The 24,982-nt window shown below is 41.9% G+C and overlaps 1 protein-coding gene across 1 annotated transcript; it reads right to left on the bottom strand.

The window, feature by feature from the left end:
• Window positions 1-62: 62 nt before the first annotated feature.
• ZRSR2 (zinc finger CCCH-type, RNA binding motif and serine/arginine rich 2) lies at window positions 63-19,047 on the bottom strand. The gene is made up of 11 exons (XM_059839811.1): window positions 18,954-19,047; window positions 17,082-17,161; window positions 16,831-16,927; window positions 16,420-16,528; window positions 16,029-16,115; window positions 13,787-13,825; window positions 11,546-11,661; window positions 8,342-8,555; window positions 6,029-6,084; window positions 5,742-5,851; window positions 63-5,099 (listed from the first exon to the last, which is right to left on the bottom strand). Exons 1-11 carry the CDS (start codon window positions 18,998-19,000, stop codon window positions 4,612-4,614), a joined length of 1,443 nt encoding a protein of 480 aa, XP_059695794.1. The 5' UTR covers window positions 19,001-19,047; the 3' UTR covers window positions 63-4,611.
• Window positions 19,048-24,982: the final 5,935 nt, after the last annotated feature.

Here is a 24,982-nt window from a genome sequence, read left to right as displayed (position 1 = left end):
TGTGTTTCTATGTAATTAGTGCCTGTGTTCACAGAGGAAAGAAGAGACCACTCAATGCTGGCTTAAAAAAAAAGGGAAATTTTATTACAGTGCTTAACCTGTTCTTGAGCACTTCATTAAAAAAATGTTGAGGATACTGTGTCCAAGTTTAGTTATTTACATCCATTTAAATTGTAAAGAAAGCAATAAATTAGCAAGTTTTTGGAAAGCTTGCCACATTAAACATGAAATTTATTTAAGTGGATGTTAAATTGATGGGGTAGTACCACTTCATTTGAAAATTAAACCACATGTTGAGAGAGATTTCTGGACAATAGAGACTGAATATTCAGTTCTTTTCATAGAATTCTGAACAAGTCAATGCAATGTTTACAGTCCTGGTCTCAACCAAAAATATGTCAGATGAATCTGTTCTCCACCTTTCTAAAATAACTGGACTGCTTGATGTTACTAGCCAAAGCATGGGGAAAAATTAACATCTTTGGGCATTTCTGAAATTAATTTGAAATGAAATTCCAGTTTTTGAATTTGCTGTCTTGTGCAGAAGGGTTGGGGAGAGCTAAAGAATAAGTAGGAATTTCTGGATTGTTCAGGCAAGTTGATTGTTGTCTTGAGTGTCTTCAGCTTCACTGACTTAAGTCTTTAACTCGAAGAGGCCTTCCTGAACATCTGCTGTTCCTTTTGGGGTAAGGCCCCAGTCATGGTCACCCTGTGGCTGCCTCTGTCAAGTCCCCACATACCAGGTTGCAGTTGTCCAGCTTGTTTTGCAGTCTGTCCCACAGCTTGACAAAGTGTTACCTGTCCATGCCACATCAGTTTTGGTTTTCAGTCATAGATACTCAATTCACCTGATACATCAGTGCTGAGCAGGCGTATATGTGGAATAAATGGCGTTCATTTTAATTACAAGCTTACAGTGAAAGCAAAAGGAGCTGCACTCTTTGGATGATGTAAGAAAGTAAATTAAGCTTTTAGGTTATTAATTATCATAAACTTTCAACGTTCATGTTTTGTAAGAAGTGCTGATCCAGGACAGGAAGCAATAGCATCTTTTAGCAGGCTCTTGCATGTCTTCAGAAAAAAAACCAAGTTATTTAGCGCACAGGAATGTCACTGGTAAACCGGAGGGCAGTTTCCAATACACTGAACGTGCTAAAGCAAAACTGGATGCAAAACAGCCATGCTGCCATCACAGGGCATAAAAGTGGGAGAGGAGTCACTTGGGATGCATTTTGGACAATGTGCCCTATACACAAGGCCTGGGTCCAGAGAGGGAAGGCCTTGTTGGGTGTCCACAAGAAATGCCTTGCATTCAACACACAGACACATGCCACCCCTCTTCAAGCCCTGATGGGGGTTTGCTACTCTGGACAGGCAGACAGGGAATGAAATCCCACAGAAGTGGCCACCAGCTACTGTTGGAGGGAAGGCACTCTGCTGCAAGGGGGCAAGCCCAGTTCCCAGTTGCCTTAATTCTGCTGGGCAGCAACAGTGCCCATGCCTACAGGGGTTCCCCTTGTGCTGCTGAACAAGGCAGCGCTGCTGCCTGGCTGGGCTGTTCCTCCTCCACCAAAGGGCAGGGGCAGCACCTGCTCCCCATCCTGACTGAAGTAGAGTGTCTGGCAGGCCCTGGCACTGCCACCCTGAACCTCTGTGTAAATGCCAGAATTACTCCAAAGCACCTCTGTGATCCCTGCGTAATTCACAACTGAAAGTATTTTGAAATACTGCTTTTAAATAGTCATTGAAGACAAAACAAAACTTGGCCCATATTAATTCACTTTATAAGGTCCTTTTCTGGGGAATAACACGCAATGGGAATAGGCTGTTCCTTACAAATTTAAATCCTTTCATGTTCTTCTGGGTTTTTCCCCTTTGGGAAAGAAAATAATTAAGCTTAACATTGAAATCTTCTAGTCTGTTTGTCTCTCCAGAATAAAATAGCTCACTCAAATAATAAGGAAACACAAAACCATGCATATAACACTACTTAAGATTATGAAGCAGAGAAACAATACTTAAAAATACAAACTCCAAAGTTAGAAAACTGGTGGAATCCCAGGTTTCATGCTAACAAATGCAAGCTAAATGTCAGATCTACAGCACTCAAATTCTGTGTAATAGACAGTGTGTGAAAGTGCAGGGCAATCAGGGCTACCAGTCGTACACTGTACAGGTACAGCCAGCACATTTAGGTCCAGACCTCAAGAAAAACAAGCTGAAGCTTCAGCCATTGTAGTAGCAGAAATAAAGTATGTTTAAATTTTTCCATGCATTTCTGAGCAAGTTTTTTTTTTTTTTTTTTTTTTTTTTTAATACAGCCACTTAGTTTCCAAATCCTGTTGCAAAACTGTGGGGACAAGGAGCCTAATCACCTGTGGAATTCTCACATGGTTGTTAGTGGGCACTTAGTTTCTAATCCCATGGAGGCCTGGTTTGCTTATTTCACCTGACTGGTCACAGGTTCCCACCACCCACACCACATTTCCTTGAGCTGAGCAGCTGATTTTGCTGGGCTGATGCTCCATGACATCTGTCCGTGTGATGTGCGGTGCACAGCATCTGCACAGGCACAAGCCAGCTCTCCCACAGAGAGCTGTAGGAGGCAGGGCAGCCCAGGGAATGGAGGATGGAACCAGCCTGCTGGTGGCCAACTGAACCAGAGTTTGCCACATGCAGTGCAAGTGACCCAGCGAGACAACTGAGCATCTATAAAAAAATAGAAACCTCAGGGAAAATTTGTCTAAGGTGTGAGAAAAAGGTACATTATAAGAAACTGGCAGTAACAAATTTCTCAAATGGAATTAAAAACTTCGTGCTGTCTATCCTTTGAAATATGCCTTTTAAAAAAGTTATTATTTCAAAAGTTATGCTAATTAATTACAATTCCTACATCTGTTAATAACTAAAACATTTAATCAAATTAACTAAGCTACAGCTCTGCCTACAGTTATGACAATATATCATGAAAGTTGGGTTTGAACTGAACATCACTTTTGTTGTATTACTCCAAAGTGGACAAGTTACACATGAAGAAAGAAGGAAAAATATATAATCAGCATGCTAGGTGCACTATGCATTTAGAAAAGCAAAAATATATATATCATATCCAGAAGCAATGTTCACTTGATCTTAACTATCCTGGGGAAAAACATTCTTGCTGTGAGGAACGCTGTTGGTAAAGTTCAGATAACCTAGATTTTGTAAAGGAGTTTATGTTACATTGCTGGGAGTTGTAATGAATTCCTATTTGGGAGCACTTCATGCCTGCTTTAGGCTTCTAACTCTTGGGGCCTGATTGGTTCTCTGAAGGCAGGAGCCCAGTTCTTTGGAGAGGCTAACAACAGGGAGGTATCTCTACAGACCGTTAAAGCACCTGCACCTTTGGTGGTACAAGCTCTCTCAAAGTGTCTGAGGACACTGAGGTGCCCAAGTTAAAACCTGAAGATAAACCATGTGAAATACAGTACATCTAACAGCACAAATCTTTTAAATAAAAGTGAAAAAATATCGGTAAGGATTTATCTAACTGCAGGTACTTTGCTAATATAGCTGTCATTTCAAGGAGGTTTTGTCCCAGTAATTTCATTTTTACGTACCCTACTCTTCACCTTGGCTGTAGGAAAGAAAGGCAGTAGGGTGCCTAAAACTATTTGTAAAATAAACCTAAAAAGGCTCTAAGTCAAGTCCTCCTCTCCCAAAACCATGAGATAGTCTTTCATGTATAAACCCTTCCGTTTCTTCAGCCACTTGCAGCTATCTTGAGTGAGCCTTCACAATCACATCTTTGGTTCCCTGATGGACACTTTCCACCCCTCCAGCACAATTTAGGCAGGTCCGTTTCACCTACAAATGGTGTGCAACCAAGAAGTATGCAAAGTAGTTCTAACCTCACGCAAGGATTACAGTTGCATGGTCTCCAGTCTTACTTGGGGATTAAGGTACTGAATAAACTGATTGTTTCTCTGTGTACTTTCTGCTTGGTTTTAGTCTACTGCAATCCCTACAAGTGATCAGCTCAGTAGCTCAGTCAGGGCTGAGAAAAATCCAACACTCGTGACCAAAAAGCTCCTACTGGGCAAGTACTGTACAATCAAACACTGATGTCTTCGAGATCCCTTTTCTCCAACTCGTAAAACGATTATATTTTCTTTGTCTAGAAAGCAATTTCCGATAAAACAGATGAAAAATACAAATGGCAATCATCTACACAGACCTGGATCTGCAGTGTGCTGGGGTGTGAATTTACTGCACACTGGCTGTTCTGTACTAACTCCTTACAGGAACAGTAAACACTTAACATACACATAACAGAAATAAGCATATACCAAAGAGGCTTCACTTCTCTATTTGTACTCAGTGTGCATCCAGGTGTTGCAGCTGTTCAGAGGGACAGAGTAGCTAGAGTACTTGACATTCACACCTTCTATAGGACTGAAAACTTTAAATTTTCTCAAGCTTCGCACACAGTAAACTACGTTCCTTTATTAGGAAGAAACATTTTAATGTGCAAGAACACTTTATTTGAAATTCATATATATCTGGTACCCTATTGGGAAGATTTCTTTGTCAGCTCTATTTTTATCAATTAGTGATTTCTGAAAGTAATTCTCACTTTGTTTTGGGAGTTTCACTATTTTTTCCTCTGCTGCTTGATCTCTTTTTACCCCTGCTCCTGGATCGAGAGGAGCTCCTGCTTCTGCTCCTGCTGCGTGTCCGACTGTGACTCCTGCTGCGACTGCGGCTGCGGCCTCTCCTCTTCCTGCCCCTGCTGTGAGACCTCCTCCTCTCTCGGCTCCTCGACCTCCCCGAGCGGCGCCGCCTCTTGTTTTTGCGGCGACTCTTTTTCCTCTCTGATTCTCCGTTTCTGCGGTAGGAATGGTCTGGGCTCGGGCTGCCCCTTCTCCTGGAGCGGCTGTAATAGTCGTCACGATGGCTCGATCGGTTTCTCCTCTCAGAGTTCTTAGACAACTGATGAGTCCGTTCAGGAGAAATACGTATGTCTCTATTGGCCTCCCAAAACTCGTTGTTTGGATTTTTGAATACGTGAAGAAAGTTGCAGTGTTTCCCTCTTGGACACTTCTGCCTTTCAAATAAACCTGCAACAGATTAGGGTTTGCTTTTTTACAAACCAGACCTGTTAAAATATCTTTCTTCATTATGTACCAACTGGAAGAAATTTAATAAACTGAATTTTGCTTCTCCAAACAGAAGAACATGCATCTGACCACCTATCAATTTAACTCACACAAGATTAATTTTCATTGTGTACTTTTCTTGGAATTAGCTTTTTAACAGCTATGAAGATTTGGTTTTAGCTTAGAACAAACTTAACTTTTAATTTCATTAAGTTTTATTTACCTTAATCTAAGAAGGTAATTAAGTCACATGTTATATTTACTGCTTAGAACTGCTGATAGCTCAGAAACCGCCGTTGCTTCTCAAGAGATGAATTAGTACTTCCTGGAGTTTCACCTTAAGATTATTATTTCCAAAGACAGAATCCAATCCTTTTTTTTCTAGACCATGGTAAATCCACTAGAACAATTCAGACACTTACATGACATGGTGTAATACTCCCTTTCTTTCCTGGATCTACACAAGCAAGTTAGCACATTTGTCTTCCAAACAGAAATGAATACAACATTAGACAGATCTGAAAGCTACAGCCTAATCCCTCTTTTTCACTTCCATGAGAGAGTATTATTTCAGTAACACATATTCTCTTTTCTAAGACTCACCACATATGGCAGTTTTCCACCTCGTCACAGGACAGAATTCACAATGAAGCTGTCTGCCTGCATACCATCGTCCACTGAACAGAGCCAGAGCTGCCTGACAGTCCTTCTCCCTTTAAAAAGTAAAAACAACAGATGGCATGACCATCACACAATCATTTCAGACACCCCTTACCAATTCTGGATTCCCACTACAGTTTGAGAATGAACTGCATGGATGATACAAACACTTATTCATTACTTGACTCTGGAGTTTAGCTCTAACCCTTGGTAAGACTGTGAGTACTTACGACTGGTACTGGACGTACACGTTTCCTCGCAGGTGAGGCTCATAGTTGCAGCTGACCTGAGGGGATGGAAACATGAAGTTAGGGCAGTGGAAGGTTTATGCTGTACAGCAGCTCACATATTTTGAGATGGGCAATTCTCATTTAAGACAGTTCATCCATATAAAATTAGAGATTATGTTTTTGAAAACACTTAAGTGTTAACCCCCCCAAAAAAACCCAAAAAACCCCTTTCTGGCTGATGTTTAAATTATGCTTTGATTAACTCTGGGACCTTGGCTTCACTTACTCCACAAGAAAGCTTGTACTCCATTGTCTCGCACTTGTCTGGGCCAACCCTACTGTGCAACAGCCAAATCCTGCTCTGACAACAATTATTAGTATCCTCACATGGAAATGAGGGATTCATTACCATAAGAAACTCTAGAGCAATGCATTTTCACAGCATCCCTTTAAAATGGCTTAAAAAAGCTGATGACACCATCTTTCACTGTACAGTTCTGAAAAACCTTTTTTGTAATAATTCAGCATTCAAAGTAGATCTAAAGCTCTCAAAAATTAACTTTGAAAAAGCTTGCTACTAGTTACAAAAGATTCCAACAGGCAGGTCCAGGCAGGTGGAACCCAGTTCTCCAGGACAAACTGTGATTCCAGCCTCTGTTGCCCGCAGGCCTCTTCCAATATCTGCAGCAAACAAAGTTAGCGGCTCCTTTCATCCCTGAACCCTGACTGACCCTCAGGGAATACCTCTTTGTGTGCTGGATCAGCAAAGGGCTTCAGCAACAATAACAAGCACTTGTATAATTAAGTATTACAGGATAAAGAGTCAAACTATTTGAGATAAACAGTGTCAATACAAGAACAAGTGAGAATGATTTTGCCATAGACATTTTTGGGTAGGAAAAGAACCCTCGTGTTCTAAGTTAGTGTTTTATCAGGATCTTCCAGATTCTGGAGCAGCTTCCCAGAAAAAAGCAGCCAGAATAAAACCTTGGGCTACACTGGAAAAGTAAGTAAGCTGACAGAGGGGTGTGTATAATCTGATTCTAAATGGTCACAGAGGCTCAGCTCACTCACAGTTAAGATCCCTGCAGCCAACATGTTTTTCTGAAGCATCTCTCATGTAGTGAAAATGTGCATGAGAATCATCTTGCTATTGCACAATTGCCTCAGCAGCCAAGGAATGGCACACTAATAGTCACAGGGACCCAAGCAGGTGCAGCTTAGCACACCTGCACAGAACCACAGTACAAAGCTAAGGACCTGACTTTGCTGATAAGGCTTTTCAAGCCATGCTCCATAGGGAATCTGCATCCTGTTTTCTAGCAGAGGACAATAGGCTATTATTCCATGAGTCAAAATATGGAGGGGATGCTCCACTTCTCCAAACAAGTGAAGGTTTCTTACCTATAAAGCTCATTATACAACTACTGAAAACCCACTCCTACTTTCCTCTCGCTTGAAATGCTAATGCCATCTCAGTCCTGAGGCAGCTGTGAGTAGATGAACACAAAAGAAGAAAAGGCACTATATGCCTCCTGGTGACTGCAGGAAAACACTCAGGAATGGCAAGAAGAAAGGGATGCTGCAATAGATTCAGATACAAGGAGATGGCACCATCCAAGCTGCATATTTTTGGGGCAACATGGGACTGTTAGCACACATCACTCATCTCTGAGGTCTCCATTTACAGATCCCTCTTTATCCCCATAAGAAACAACAATATAAATGGGAAAAAATCAGTACAAAACACTGAGCAAACCAAATGCACAAACTAAGGATGGATGACAAATCTCAAAACAATTTATATATCTTACCTTTCTACAATTCTTCCTACTGAAATATCTGCTATCTTTTCAGTTCATTGTAATCTGGTTTTATTTTATTCAGCCAGTCCTAAAATGACATTGTTTGGGTGTACATTCCAAATGCATTTCATACCCCCAGTATTTAATTCCTTAGGCCCAAATACAGTAGCTCAGATCTATTTATACTGTCCAGCAGTCTTAATGGACCCTCTGGGACTTTGCACAGGATAAGAAAAGAAAGGAATATGAGATAAGTGGACTGTTGAATAGTGTGAATAAGGTGCAATATAGAAGCCCAAGCTTTTGTAACACTTCAGAAGAATGGGAGAGAAGATTCACCCAGAGTAAGATGGCGCTCTGTAAGAGTAGTGACAAGTTTACATGTGCCATGAGAGATGCACAGTTTGTTTTAAGGACACAGCATAGTTCCCTAGTGCCCAGAGGATTTAGCTGGGGCATGCTGGACAGAATTCCTCGTAAGGCTCATAAGCTGCATGTAGATGCATACCTTGAACTGAACCACCTTCCCCACATTCTGAAATTCGGGGAGCACATCCTCATAGAACTCCAGGAACTGCTGGTAGGTCTCCTCATCACTGTACTCCAGACTGGCATCTGTGTCATAGTCATCCCTCCGGCACTGCTCCATGCCAAACGTGATGAACATCCCTCGCACAAGCAGCGTCTTGCTCGATGTGGGGTAGTTGTGCTTGCGAGAACACCTGGACAGGTGTAGTGAAGAAAGAAAAGTGGAAAGATTGGCACTTTCAGCAGAAGATACACTTCTTGAGGCTTCAAACGTGTAATTTTCAGTTACAGTTACTATAAAAGAAAATTCATTAGTGGAAGATCAAGATATTTCAATTACTAAACCAAATATTTTGGAGTGAGTTTGTACATAATCTTAAGGCTTCCTTAATGCCATTAACAAACACATTCTTGCATAAAAAAGCAGAACTGCAAAAGTTATAGATACCAATGTCACAATGAGAGCTGAAGTAATTTCTTTTAGGCTACAAGGGTTAATGTGTTCCCATTTTCTGAAGGGCTTAAAAGACTGTCAGGAGTCTTTCTATAAGGAGATTTTAAAGTAAGTCCCTGCTCTTCTTTTTGCAAACGGAACAACTTTTACTGACGTTGTTTTCATCATATGGGAGTGGAAGGTGGGAATGTGGGAAGAACAGCACATCAGCACATTTAGACCTGCACCTAGATGAGTATAAGACTGGTATTTTTTCCACTTCTAGCAAAAAAAAAAACCCAAATGAAAACAAACCATCTACAAAAAAACACAAACACAACAAAAAATCCCAAAATTGCCCCCCCCCAAAAAAAACTAACAAAAACCAAAAAACAAACAAACAAACAAAAAGATTCAAAGATTCTTCTAAATCAGTCATATCTTAATCTGCAGCTTCTTGGCAGCCATAAAGTATTAGATCTTCCTCACCATCCATCATATTCAGGCTACCTCGCTAACATGCTGAAATACAGTTCTCCCCTAGACACCTTTAGATTCATTAAGAACACAGATGTTCTCCATGTTTATTTCACTGTGCTTTATGACTCCCATTCAATATATCCCCAAGCAACTGGGTCATGCACTCTCCCAACACTTTTCTCCTTTTCATGACATGACCAGAAAAACATCCAGACTAGTCTAGTCTCTTTATGTCACTGGGCTGCACAGAACTGTAGGGAGGTCAGGTCTCAAAATGGACAGTTACAACCCAGACTTCAGCTAGGAAGTTCTTCTGTACCCAGTCAATCAGAAATGGACTCTCACCTTCTGGTTGGCCTCTTGGACTTCAAAAACCAAACAACAACAACAAAAAAATGCAATCTCCAAACCCAAAACTAAACCAGGAAACAATTAATTTGATTATTATTGTTTTTTTACATTTCAGAAGCTCCCTCCTTTTGCTGTTCAATTTCAATAATAGAACAGAAAATATTAAACACACCTAATATTGTCTGTACACAAAATGATATATTCACATGACAGAACAAAAGGAACCCCAAGGAAAATGAATGACCCAAGAATCCAATATTACTGCAAAATGTTAGGGTTTGAATTACTGGGGAAATTGGTAGTAGCAAACTCAGCCAGTTTCAGCTTATCCAGGACACAGTGAGCTTTGACAAGATTCAATAGTTATTTGTTGATAACACTGGCTCTTAGTTTTTCCCAACTCCTTTCAACCCACCCTTCCAGTCCTACCCTAGCTGTACCAGTCCTTTAACTTAGACACAGCACCAGATGTAAAAATGACCCGATTATGAAGGAAGGCAGATATGTGAAGAAAAAGAAGGAGGATGAATGGGAGGTAGCTGAGATCAACAGGGGTGAAAGAGGAAGGGCAGAATATGGTGTTTCTCAGTATTTATTTTCCAAGGGTCATTCATAGTTCAAATGCAAAGTTCAAAGCAAATCTGAGTTTTATGGAATCCATAAATAATCCATGGAAGTTATCTCCATTAAAGATCACTACAACAAAAATACTGCAAAGACTACAAAGGCCGAGACATTTGAAAAAAAAAAAAGCTGTCTGCAGTGATATAGCTGGTGAAATTTTTATTATGGAATTCAACACATATTTCAGAATAGGAAAAAAAAGACGTGAACTTGAAGCTTCCATATAGTTGAATTATAATTATCTGCAATATACATCACACTGGAACAAATTACTCCCAGGATAAAGAAAACTACAATAGCTAGACTGCACATGTTTCAGTGATAGAAGTTAGTAACATAACCTTGTAAGTTTTTGCTGATGATTCATGTAATAAATATCAGAGTCCTTCCCAGCTAAACTGTTGTTTCTCCTTAGCACAAAAAAAAAAAAAAAAAAAAAAAAAAAAAAAAAAAAAAAAAGGGATTTTCAAACCAGAAGCTGCATTTGGGTCATCATTGTTCCTGGTTGCCAATGAACATGTACTCCATAAACTCATTTATACTTCTGGTTTCCTCTATGTGCTCTGGGAACAAGTTTGCCATTTGTTTCATATGAGAAAGTCTTTCCTTTGTCAAAGCTGGTAAACATTCTGAGACACCTGACTAAATTGCAAATCATCATTCCCACCCTACTCCTGAGTTTACTGCTCATCTACCACAGTCCTCTTCCATCCCCCTGTTTGAAAACAGAGTCTGGATTTGTCAGCCACTTCTACAGAGGTGTTGCTCATCTCTCATCATCCTGATGAGCTTCTCTGTTCTTCCCTTTTACTACACTTCCCTCCTGCGGCAGGGGCACCCTGACAGCGTACCAGAATCAGAACTGAATGCATCACACATTTAAATAGTGAGAACTCTGGAAGCTACCTAACAACCTTCCCAAGTGTGCAGATTTACCTTAACTTACTTTCTTTAGTCCATTTGGGATCTGAAATATGCAAATTAGAAAATATAAAAAAACTAGCATCTGGCATATCAGAACTGTACTAATACCAGACCATACAATTCTATCAGAATATATCTGTGCATGAGCCTAAGCTAAGAAAAACCAATGTATTGAGAATGCACCATCAGTAATATGCCATAACAATAAATAGCTCAATTCCAGCCAGGCAATGCTCTGCTCTCAATCCACATCCAAATACACAGAAGTATTTTATGCAGCAATTTTTCCTCAGTTTGCTTATGACCTAATTAAGCTGCCTCTGTTTTATCTCCCCAACACACTTCTATTCTGGTAAATATTCAATGGATTACCTGTCTCCAAATCGGCAGGAACCTGTTTTAATATAAAATGGGCAATTTGCTCTATCCTTCTCTGTTCCCAGATTCTCTGGGGGCTCTGGGTTATGCCAACTCACACCATTCTCCAGCTGTGGAAGAAATATTAAAATAGACAAAAGTTAGAAAACAGTAAAGAAACAAAGTGTCAAAAATAAAACTTAACAACTGAATTCACATGCAGTTATAAGCACTATGTTTCTACAAGGCAAGCTGAACCTATTGAAAGCTTTCTTTTTCAAAGCTGCCCTGTGCCTTGGGTCTCACTTTATACATCTGTATCACGGTTTAACCCCAGTCAGCAGCCAAGCCCCAGAGAGCCACTCGCTCACAGCCCCACCAGGTGAGATCAGGGAGAGAATGGAAGGGTAACAGATATAAAACTCATGCATTGAAATAAAGACAGTTTCACAGGGAAAGCAAAAGCCAGGCAAAAAAGCAAAGCAAACCCAGGAATTAATTCATTGCTCCCAGGGGCAGGCAGGTGTTCAGCCATCTCCAGGAAAGCAAGTCCTCACCACATACAACAGTGATGTGGGAAGACAAACACCATCACGCCGAATGCCCCCCCTTCCTTCTTCTTCCCCCCACTTTATACACTGAGCATGAGGGCAGATGGTCTGGAATATCCCTTTGGTCAGCTGGGGTCACCTGTCCTGGCTGTGTGTCCTCCCAACCAACCATGCACCCTCTGCCTCTTCACCAGTGCGGCAGTATGAGAAGCAGAAAAGACCTTGGAAGAAAAGGCCTTGGGTCTGTGTAGGCCCTACTCAGCAATAACAAAAACATCTCCACATTTTCAACCTTATTTTAAATGTACATCCAAAACAAAGCCCCATACTAGCCACCAAGAAAAAAATTAACTCTACCCCAGCCAAAACCACCGCAACCTGGCAGAGAGAGAGCTGAGACTGTTTACTTATTTTTCTCTGCAACAGCCCAAAGCTCAGCAAGCTCATCATTATCACTGTTATGTGCATCTAGAAAAGGCTAAAATAAAAGTAACCTGCCAAAGGACAGAATTTAAAAAAATTAAATTCATAGTTAGCACTGGAAGCAAAAGTGTCCATACTGATCATCTTGGGTCATTAAAAATTCTCTAATTCAAAATGGTCTCACCAAGTTGCAAGCCTAGAATGACTACAACCAAGACACATATTTTAAAAGAAATTTTCATTCTAACCAAACAATCTGTAAAGCTGACTGGCCTAAATTCTCATTTTAAATCAACTGAAAATTCTTTTTACTCACAAGCAGCATTTGACCCAGCTACCAATTCTGTACATGACTTGCAGCCATAATTTTCTATCACCAGAACAGCCCTGTTATGTCAGCAGTAAATGAACCCTGAACTGCTACTCTAATGCAGTCTCTAACATACCACATTTCTGATATTCCTTTGCAGACATGACTGCTAATGCATCTTGAACTCTGGCAGGCAGCAGTTCAGAGCAGTTTCCTACCCATCTTATGAAACAGATTCCCTACCTAAAGAACTGTTTAAACATGATTTGGAACCAAATGTAACTCCAATGTAGCTATGACAGTCAATAAACAATGGATAACTAGATTAAAACTTATTTTTCAGATTCATGCAGTGGTTTAAACAGAGCAAGACTCTTCACAAGTTTAACCACATGACTGGGATAAAAATCCAAATTATTCTTTAAGGCAACCTCTAAGAGACACATAAAAACTGTAACTTTCTTTTGTACACACTGCCAGCTTGAGATCCATGCTCTTCCAGGCATCCAAGCAGTCAAGCTTCTACCTCCCCTACGTTTTTTTCTTCTCCTTAAGGATCTGTGCCCTCCTCTCCCACTGAATCCTCTTATTTAGAGCCTGACATCTGCTTAAAAAGACAAGTTTATCCTGCCACCCAGGACTGACAGATTTATTTAGAATTGCAATTCACAAATAAACCATCATGCACAGTGGTTTTTAACAGCACACAGCAGTATTTCCAGGTTCATTTTGACTCAGACCTCCTGAACAGTCATCAGCATGCACAACTGCACTGCCACCAACCAGCCAGAAATATGCTTAATTATGTTCCACCCAGTAAATAATTGTTTACAGCTCATGCAAGCCACTATATATTAAATTTATTCAGGCCATTAGGTTCTGGAGAGCAGATGGACAGCATGCTAGAAGGCAAACACTGGATGGAAATTAAATTACTTTTCAGTTCTTTTTTCAGAAAGTCTCTGAGCATACCTGGCTTTCAGCTTGATCCAGCATCCTCTGCACAGCTGCCTATAAATGGTGCAAACACAGGACTAGTGAAAACCCTGAGGATACACAAAACATCTGGTTTCTTTAGTTAAGAACCTAATTTACAATGCTCAGTGATTATGCATAATGAAAGTGTGATGGGGTTTGCTTTAAAAACAGGAGATTTACTTTGGCTCTATAGCAATTCATGTACTACAAAGCTCTTAAAGGATACATCAGACAAGACCCTCATGTAGATGATCTTCTAAACTAAATGATAGACAACATACAAGTTTAATTTTCTCTTTTAAAACTATCAGTGAACTATTGATGCTTAAATCTATCTCCTGCTCTAGTACACAGCCTGGTTACAGGTAAGTCCATAATCGTTTAGTTGCACAAAATGTTTTAACTTACACATTTTATGGAACACACAGAAAAATGCAATGCTTAGTGAGCCTCTGTTAAAGCAAGAGATGCAACTGGTAAGAAACTTAAACATTGTAAGTTAACCATATCTAGCCTTCCAAATACAGGAAAACAATGAGGATATTCTTTCCCTTCATTTTTCTAAATGGGCTGAGCATAACAATACCACTCTCCAAAACTGGCTGGACACTACTTCTAATAAATTGCTCTATGAAGTTCCTAGAAAAAAGATATTTTAACATAATCAGTACAAGAAAATATGCTAGGACTGGAAGAGAAGAACTAAATTTTAAAAGAGCAAATAAAAATTAAATTAAAAAATGCAATTAAAGATGAGGACCCAGACAGCATCTGGTACTGATCACCAAGGATGTTAGACAGTACCCACCTAATAAAGAAAAATGAAACAGAACAAACATAACTCCCTGAACCACACAAAGAAACAACCAAAGCCAAAACTAATCCTTCACCCTCTCCAAAAAAGTCTCTAACCACCACCACCCACCAAACCAGAAAATCTGTTTCTTCATTTTAGGGAGGGAAATTAGTTTTTTTATTGTATCACTGTTAGAACTTGATTAAACTGCTGTTTCAAGACATAAGCAAAACCAATTAAACAACTTTCTGCTGCTAAAATGGGTGGCTCTGCTTTTAGCTGGGTAATCAGTTTCCCCCTGGGTGCCTGTCATTGGCCTCTACGAGCCAATTTAATTCACTATCCCCATAAATAATAACCCAGAAAAACAAAGCAAAGAATCCAACAACCAAATAAAAAAGAAAGCTGCTTCCATCTAGACTCCTCTGAGGGCTTGGGCACACTCAGACACAAGGATAGAGGGGAGGAATAAAATCCTGCTCTTATCATGGTTCAACTCTCTCCAAACTGCATCTCAACCCTAAATAAAGGACATGAGCATAGTTTTCTCTCCCTACTCTGCAAAGACAGAAATGGACACCTGAACACCAGAGGAAGTAAGACAGGAAATACAGTAAGTGCTGTTCTTTGGCATCCCTAATTCAAGTGTTACATAATCAGTGGCACAACCAACTATTCACTGCAGACAGCCACAACTGTCTGCTCATGGCTCCTCTCCTGCTGTGGCTATCAGGCACAGCTCCCAGTGAAATGACTGAAAATTTTGTGACTGTGAAGAATCTAAAGTGACCAGATCCTAGAAAGCTGCAGTCACTCGTCAATAAGAGGCCAGTCCTCACACTGGATTACTGTACATGACATCTTACATCCAGGTCACTGAACTTGTAAAACTTAAGACAAATGTATCATTAACAGAAATGTCATCAATTACTTGTATCTTCAGTCTCATTTTTATTGCACCCAAGGAGCTCTGAAAAAAGATACGTCCTGTTGGATGAGTTGGGTAAAGAAGAGCTGTAACACATCTTTTGATTAAGAACAGTGTTAAGGAAGAGCAGCAATGTACTTCCATATTCCATATCCTCTTTGGGCATTTTCTTCAGCACTGACTGTGTTTAACTGGGACATTAAGGAAGGATTATGTTTAACATGATGCAGAAAGTGCACTTATCAGAACCTGCACTGGCACAGTACCTTTGTATTTACCTGATGTAAACAATTACATACTGTGAACAACCAGAAGGGTTAACAAGAGGTACACTTCAGTAAATGCACCCCCTGGATGCTCTTCATCACTGAACAATGGTTTAGTGTTAGAAGAATGGGTTAACTAATGGATTTGCTAATTATAAAAAAATCCCTTTTCAACATGCATAACTGTTGCATCTGATCATGTCACAGGACATATAACATGTATATCTTCCCACCACCAAAAATCACCTCTCTCTCTCTCTTCTCCTGTTGCTTCTGCTGTGCCACTTCTCTCTCTTTTCTTTGCTGCTCTTCCCATTCTTCTTTGATCTTCCTCTTCATAACAGAAAAAAAAAATTAAGGAACAGTGCTTTACAATCAAAGTCAAAAGCATCATGTTGCATACAACTCCTTGACCATTAAGTTTTCATCTAGTCAGAAGCAACTAAATCTGACAAAACACCCTTTTAAGAGCTGTTGTTTTCTTCTCTTTTCAATTCTCCTTTTCTATACAGAAGAGTGGAGAGTCTATGCTTTCAAACACACCAGCATCAAGAAAAATGGGTCCATCACAAAATAAAGTTACTACACTAAGCTACCTTGTTGCCTAGCACAACTGTAAGGTTTTACATCTTTATACCTCTTCTTCCTCTTGACGCTTTCTTGCAGCCTCTTCTTTTTCTTTCTTTAGCTTGAACTCTTCTTGGGCCTTTTCTTCTCTCAGCAACCACTGCTCATGTAGTTTTTGTCTACCAAAGAAACCAGACACCACTTAGACCACCACCTTAAGGACTACCCATGACTGATGCAACTGTCATAAATACAATTCCATATTGTATTTATTACTACAATAATAACTGCAACTTACCTAATCTTATTTAAAAGAGAAATTTCCATAGGAATCATTCAGGCTTTAGAGGAAAGGACTGTGTAGCCTGACATATTCAATCAAGATTGTGTTTCACAGAATATATTTGAACTTTTCAAAGTACTGAAATGGAATTGATTACAAAAGTGTTTATTGCATATATGCCATTTCTAGATTTCTCACCTTTCTGCCTCAAGTTTTTTTTCTTCCTCTTCTTCTTCCTCTTCTTCCACTTCTTCCTCTTCCTCCTCAGACACAGATTCATCTTTTTCTGCAGCTTCTGAAAAAAAGCACAATTCAACACATCTACATAACTGCATATTACGGCCAACACAGATACACAAAATGATATCTTTAAAAAAAAAAAACAACAAAAAATACCCAATCACCCAATCACTTCTAGTTTCACTGACAGTACCAAGTACTTCAGTTACCTGAGTCCCTTAGTTTGGCAAGTGCCTGCCGCTTTTTTTTCCTCTTCTCCTTCTTCAGAATAGCTCTGTACTTTTGATGGCTGAGGATGAGAGAACATTACTTATGTTAAAACAGACAAGCAAATAATTTTTACTGTCATACATGCACTTAATTTCCTTCAGCAATACAAAATCCCACAAATGGCATTTATATGAAACAGTAACTCCACAGCAGCACCTGATGTGACAATGAAATCTGTAAATCTGTGGCTCTGCTGTTCAGACTTGCACATGGGCAGCAGCAAGAAGATACCTCACATGGGGTCTCATCTTTTTTGAGCTCTGCAGTACTCGACATCATCATCAACTCCATGAAATCTCCTATAGCTCCTGAAACTTGGTCATTACATAAGGGAGAAAAACTTGGGGATCTCCTACCCTACAATTTTGGTACAACTTTCAGCACATTCTATGCTTTCTTTTACAGGACATGAAATTTCAAGTTCTTTCTTTTCTCCTTTGTTATTTTCCACAGGCAGCAGTCTCAATGCACAGCTAACAAAACACAGTCCACAGCCCCCACAGACAATGCTCAGCACTGCTCTTCTGCTACAGAAGCTTGGCCAGACTCCTCCTTGCTTGTCTGACAGCTCTGAACAGCTGCCTACAAGCAGCACCATGCCTTCACTATGGTTAAAATGCCTTTAATGTCTAAAAGCCTTTTCACATCAAGCTCTTTTCTGTCAAGTTTCATTCTATCTTTCCTCTTCCTAGCCAGGTGATAATGGAGAAAAAGGAAGGAGGGATCATCTTCTGCTCTTGTCATTGTACCACACCAAATGCTGGGAGATTATTACCTTCCCCTTTTGGAGTGTGTAATTTTAAAAGATTCCACAAGTGTAACTCAGCCAGCCAGAACTTCACCCACATCTCCAATCCTGGATGTGATTGCTCACATCCTCACCACCTGCACACCTGTGCGTGCCAAGCTGACACCACGGTGCCTGTCCCGACAGCAGCGCCTGCCCGCACAGACCAATGTCGCCACCTGGGCCCTCTGCCTCTGACCCGGCCAGCCTGGCCGCTTCTCACCTCGTATCCCTGCCTGAAATGGATCGCATCCCTCAGCAGGTGCCTGGGGCTGACAAGCGAGAAGCTCCTTCCCAGTTCGTGGGAACTTCTTTTTCTTGAAACCCAAGGAAGGAAGGGACGGAGGAACTTCCCTTACTCCCGGGCCAGCACGGGAGAGGTGGGCACACAGCTGACGCGCAAGGAGCAGCGGCGCCCAAGCCGCTCCAGGGCTGGGCTTCGCCTCTCCCTCGAGCCGCACGACGCCGGAGCGAGGCCTGGGCACACACCTGCACACCCCGGCCGGGGAATCCCCTTGTGAGCATGGTGCCCTGGCCCACGGCCTCCGCGGCGGGGCTGGACGGGGATCAGTCCGGGCACGTACATGCCGCTGCCTCCCCGGGCCACGACCTCCGCTGTTTCTCACATCTCCCAGGGCCGCCGCTTTCCCGAGCGCGGAACGCTGTCCCGCCCCGCCACAGGCAGGGCGGGCCGGCACGGCGGCCCCGCTCCCCCCAGATCCGACAGAGGACGGGACCGGCAGCTCCCCCCGCCCGCGGCTCCGCCGCCTCCAAGCCCGCTCGCCGCCCCCAGCACAGCCGCGTTCCCGTCCCGAGAACCACCGAGCCCAGTTGCCCCCGTCCCGCCGGGCCACGGCCGCGCAGAGCTGCGCCACTGCCGGGCCCGGCCACGGGGCGGCCTCAGCCGCGGCCGTCGTCCGCTCGGGCGGTCCCGGCCAGGACGGGGCCATGACTCTCCGCAGGGACCCGCGGGCCCTTCCCCTTTCCCCGGGGGGTCCGCGCCCCTGCCCGACCGCGGCCTCACCTCGGCTTCCCCAGGGGGGGCTCGGGCACCAACATGGGCGCCGCCATCTTGCGGGACCGACGGGACGTCACGTGACCCCGCGGCGGAAGGGCGCGCAATCGGTTCCGGCGGCCGCGCGCGGGTACGGCCGCGCGCCAAGGTCCTGGGACTGAGGGCGGCGGGGTCGGTGCGGGGCTGAGGGCACGGAAAGACGGCTCTGGGGGCACGGATAGGCGGCGGCGGGGAGCCCGATTTACCGAACTCTCCCAAGGACCGCAAGCGAGCGAGTGCAGAGAACGTTCTGTTGTCACGGAGTCACAGAGTGGGTCTCGTTGGAAGGGACCACAGTGAATCATCTGCTCCAACCTCCCTGCTCAAACAGGGCCATCCCAGGGCGCAGGGCTGTGTCCGGACGGTTCCTGAATATCCCCACTGAGGGAGACTCTACACCCTCTCTGGGCAATCTGTTCCAGTGCTTGGTCACACGCAGTAAAGAAGTTCTTGCTCATGTTCAGGTGGAATTCCCTGTGCATCAGTTTCTGCCCGTTGCCTCTTGTCCTATAGTTCGGCACCACCGGGAACATGGACCCATCCTCTGACACCTCCTTTTTAATATTAATATGTGTTGATGAGGTCTCCTCTCGGTTGTCTCCTCAAGGCTGAACAGGCCCAAATCTCTGAGCCTCTCCTGACTCTGTGCGATGTTCTCAGTCCTGGTGGGTACCTGGGTGCCCGTGCAGTGCTGTCTGAGCTTGCCTGGGGTGCTGCTGCACATGGCAGTACCGGGCAGTGACTGCCCACAGCCTGTGCTCTGTGTGAGCTGTCTTGGCTGTGTTGGGAATTGTGTGTGGGAGCGGGCTGTTCAGTGTCTGCCATAAGGTGAGCTTTCAGTGTGTCCCTTGGCTGCTGTGAGCATGGCTGCCTTGCCCCACAGCCACTCAGAGCTGAGGGAAAGTCACAGTTCCAGTGCATTGATCAATTTAGCTCACACTGCTGATGTATTCCCATCATCATCTCTGAGGTATTGTACCTGACCTGATTATAAACGCATTTCATGGCAAGAAACTATTCCTCACAGACCCTCATGGGTGTGATGGGTGGAAATATGCAAGTTGTCAGTAATCAATTCCTCTGTGACAGGAGTGATAGATTGCAGCCTTCAGAGGCAGTGTGCTTGTAGCTTTCATTTAGGCATGTCTTGCATAGCTGTTAATAAAGTGCATTGTTGATTAAGGTCTAAATTACTCTCCTAAACCACAATGTAGGAGCTTATTTCTTACATCCTGGAGGTAGTACACTGCGGAAACAGCCGGAGCTGCTGACGGTGAAGCACACCACAGCAGGCTCTGTCAAAATCTGACTAATTGACTGTGCTGTTCATTAACAGCATAATGAGTATCCTCTTTCTCACTCTGAAGCTCAGTGAAGTTATTCAAAGCAAGCATGTGACTGCTGTAGTCAGCAGTTACATTTGCCACTTGCCAATGAATATTCAGACCATGACCTCTCTGCTGTTATGTAACCATGTGCCAGATCCTAGACTCTCTTAAAATTAAGGAGTTGTCATCAGTAGTACTTCCACTGCTCCTTGTGTAGAACATACATGTAAAGTAACATATAATTTGCTGTTCCTTGGATACAGAAGATGGCAGTATTGGGCATTTAACAACTGATGAACCATTAGCGCCCATGAAAGTTTTGAAAAAAACAACCAAATGTGTTTCATTATCTTATTTCATTAAGAAATTATAACTATAGCTTTCATCCTCTCATCAACAGAGGAAATGCTATAATATTAACCTTCCTTTAAGCTATTTATGAGTCTAAATTTATAAATTCTATAATTTCTTTCTTTTGGTATGCTACATTTCATCATGGCATTTTTCCAATGTTCTTGGGGAAGGCACCATCTTAAGCTTATATATTACAGCAATTAATTTTAAGAAAGCACAAAACATAACAGCTATTACAAATATCCAGAATGATTCTGGAAACAGCTGTCATTCTTTTCAAAACAAGGACACAACAGTTGCATTTTTCTCTGTTTTGTTTATTTTTCTTAGTTTATACACATATAGCAGCTTGGTTTTCAGGTCTAGGTGCAGACTTCCTTTCAATTTAATTGATAGATTGTTAGAAAGAAAAAGATAGGGCAATTCCAGGCAAGAGCCAGTCACATATCCAAAGTAATACTGCATTCCAGTCACTAGCTGTTGTTCCTTACTCTGGAATTCTAGACCCCAGGCCTTCACAAGCATTGTTTATTTTTGTGGCAACCTTCAGGTTTTGGAGCTCACTCTTCCATATTTTCTAAAGAAAAATACTCCTTCATGGTCCAGTACCACATGAACCCTCTCATGAGAAGGTCAATACTGGATGCACAGATTGTACTGTGTGGGAAGCCCGGAACAGAGAAACTTTTATCTTACAACTTGTAGTTACATACCATGCAAGTAGTAACGACCATGCATGTCCCACCTTGCACTGTAAATCTCTGCGTGTCTTTCCAGATGCATGCACAGTAGAGCAGCTCTGTGGTAAAGTGCAGTGACTTTCTTTGGCACACATTTGAACTTCCTTTCCCCGTGGCTCTTCTGGTTTGCATTTCTTGTATTTTCTGCCTGTAGAGTAACATAAGCAGATGAGAAGGGTTCACTCTCTTTGTTGTATGCCCCAGCCCTCTGTGGAAAAAAGAAAGATACATTTGATAAGCATACAAATTATGTAAAATTGTCCTCATTATAATATTTGCCATATGCTCCAGGAGGAGAGCGACACCTTTCCTCGTGGAATTGTACATCTATTTGTTTTGGTTTTTTTCCTGGATGATGTGAATGGAAATAAGAGAATATGAAGGGCAGTCAAATGGCAGTCAAATCACTAGCTCAGATTTGTCAGACCCAGAAGATATGTGCTAGGTAAGAGACGGCCAGGAAGTGTGGGTTTGGGATGGGTCAGTTTTCATTGACACTTCTTGGTGTGTTTGTATAATAAACGTGAAGATGAAGTGGTGGCAGCAGCACCATCCTCCCACTCCCTTCATGCTGGAAGTCTCTGTTTGCTCACTCTCAGTGCCAGCCCCACTGTGGGCTGTCCTTGGTGCTTTCTTCTGCAAAGTGCCCTTTCCAAGGTGATATATGGGAATGCTGGCAAATGCATCTTTCCCCTACCTGCACTACCTTCTGGAGAGCTAAATGATTTCTCACACTCTGTCTGCTTCTGCAAGCACTGATAAAAACTTGGTGACAGCCAAGTCACTTCTGCACTGTTACAGTGATGACTGTGGTGGCAGTTCTTATTCAAGACCCTGTTCCCCCATGCCCTTTTGGAAAGGGCAATGGAGTGTTTGTCATTTCCACTGCACCCAGGGAACTTCACAGCACTGTGCACAACTGCAGTTCGGGTCTGCAGTTCGCCAGGTACATTTCCATGGGTGACTAAAACTGACAGTCACACATTGACTCTTTCCTTGTAAGAATTGGACACAACTCTTTGAGACTAAAGATTAACTTCCTTAGAGTTTAAAACTGTTAATTTGTCAAATTTGAAAACTGAGGTTAAGTTTAGCCATAGTTGTTAATTAACTTATACAATAGCTATCAATATTTTACTTCCCTGGGATTTTCCATTTCAAAGACAGTGAAAGGAGCAGAAAAAGTACATTGCTAATCACATGGAGAGGATTGAGGGGATTTGTTTGTTTGTTTTACCAAGTCATATGCTTTCTTGACTTTTCAGCAAATTTCTCCTGATTTGTTCGGTAGTCCAAATTTTGATGTATTTTTAAATATGTGCATACAGATTATAGATGAACTTCTGTAGATCAAAAATACTGAAAAAAAATTACAGAGATACTCTTATTTTCAACCAGGCAGACAAATTCATTTGGTACAATAAGGAAATAATTATTTGCACTAGTTCAGTGATATTTCTGGAATGCAGATCGTGCATCAAATTCTTCATGGCTGTGACCTGTAGCTCCACAGTAGTTAGGAAAAGCAAAGATACTATAAAAGAGGAACTAATTGGAAATCTAACACCTCACAAAGTAGTCAGTTAAAAACATGCATTGCATATGTGCCTGAAGATTGTAATTTATTCAAGCAAACTGATGCCTGACTGATTAATCAGTGGCAAACAAATGCAGACATGCTTAAACAGTGCTGTATCTGGCCAAAATGGAAGCAGAGAGGCTGGGCAGAAAGTTATCCATGCATGTAGATTTATTACACAGATACAAAGTGGCAGAATGTCTGTCTGTCTTTTTAGATTATACAGATATACTCCATTTGTAAACTGAAAAGTTTCAGTGCTTTTTAAGACAGTATTTAAAAATACCTTTAATTTGAAGCAAAGTTATCTTCCTGCTAACACCTGGTGTATTCTTGCATGTCCACCTGTCTTATTTAAAAAATGTGCTGGCTTTGGGAAAAGATTTATAGATGTGTAGCAATTGGTTGCTTATGTGCAGCACTCTGTGCATGTACAATTGGATATGCACATGGGCCTTCAGCTGCATGCATTTGGCACCACATCCACGTTTCTGTACATGTATAAATCAACTGCATGATGCTCTCCCTGTGAGCTCTGAGCTGGGGTGTTTATCACACTGCTTCTTCTCCTGGCCTCCTCCCCTCTCTGCTGGAAAAAATAATTTGTCTTGCTTCTTGCCAGCAAGACAAATTGAGAAAAATCAGCCATCCTGGCTGGAATTCAGCAGCTCTGATCAGGGAATCCAGTCATGTCCTCTGAGTTTGTTCCTGCTGGGTGTCGTGTTGCTTTGCTGTACTTTGACACTGGCCCCATGCAATTCTGAGGGGAAGAACTCATCTGTGGTGTTTTACAGCAGGGAGAAGTGGTGATGCTGTGTATCACACTCAGTTCCATTTGACTTCTGGCAGCAGGGAAAGAGTGCTTGGCTTTTCTTTTCTCTTCCCAAGTTCTTCAGTGTTTCCCCCAAAGGTAGAAAAAAGTTCATGTGTTTGCCATTGAAGCAACGCACATGAGTTTGCCATGAAACTGACTGCATTCACATTCTTTTAAGATTTTTTTAAGTTACAAATGCTACAGATACCTGATAGTCCTTCATATATCTGTACATTTTTCAGCGTGCTCCTTTTGATGTGCATGTGCACAGCATGGTAATTTAAGCTGTCATTAGAAATGAATGCATCACTTTTTTGTTTTCATAGGCATAGATTGAACATCTGAGCAGATAATGTATCCAATAGTTTTGTACTCAGACTGGGTTGCCTAGTGAGAGCAAAGAAGTGCCTGGGAATCAGGTTGGTGAATGACTTTTAAAGTTGGGCTATCAAATCCTTTAACAGTGGCCTCTAAAAACAGTTTCAATTACTGAAACAGTAAGTTCTCTGTTACCTGAAAGTCTGCGTATCTAATGCAGTAAATATTGGTTATTGTTTTTCTTAAATTCAGTCCAGAGTTAAGTCAGATTTTATTACTGTTTGTCATTCATGTGAAGCTCTTCGGGTTTGCAGTCTCAAGACACTTCTTGGTGCTAAAGGACCAAACTGAAAGTAATTCTGAAATGATCTTCAAGGTAGGAACTAACCATTAATCAGAGTGGCTACAGGGGGAATACAGCAACATAATGAAATTAAGTAATCCTGTCTTGCTGCCTAGATTACAGACACTGTTCAAATACCTGCAATAAATTTCAGTTTCTGAATTCTTTTTCCTCCACATTTATTTATTTGTCTTGGTAAACATTTGATTAATAGTGCAGAGTGCATTAAAATATTTCTACATGTGTGTGTACACATATACACAGTGGGTCATGTCTACAAAACAAAAATACATTCCTTTTCAACATGCTTCCTACTAAGTCCTTTATTGCACCTCTGCTTATTCTAGTTGCTACCATAATAAGCCTCTGACAGGAAAAAAGTGTTTCTCCCTACATATGACAGTTCTTTTCATGCAAAGCAATGCCTCAGATGTAAGGTGTTTTTGTGTAGAGCAAGGCATTTGCTCTGCTAGGCTTGAGCAAGGACACAGGAATGGGGCTGGGGGGACATGGCATTGTGCCC

Source organism: Haemorhous mexicanus, chromosome 2 (assembly GCF_027477595.1).
Source record: "Haemorhous mexicanus isolate bHaeMex1 chromosome 2, bHaeMex1.pri, whole genome shotgun sequence".
Classification (NCBI taxonomy): Eukaryota; Metazoa; Chordata; class Aves; order Passeriformes; family Fringillidae; genus Haemorhous; species Haemorhous mexicanus.
The sequence above is the reverse complement of the archived record's forward strand: the minus strand, read 5'-3'. Positions and strand labels throughout refer to the sequence as shown.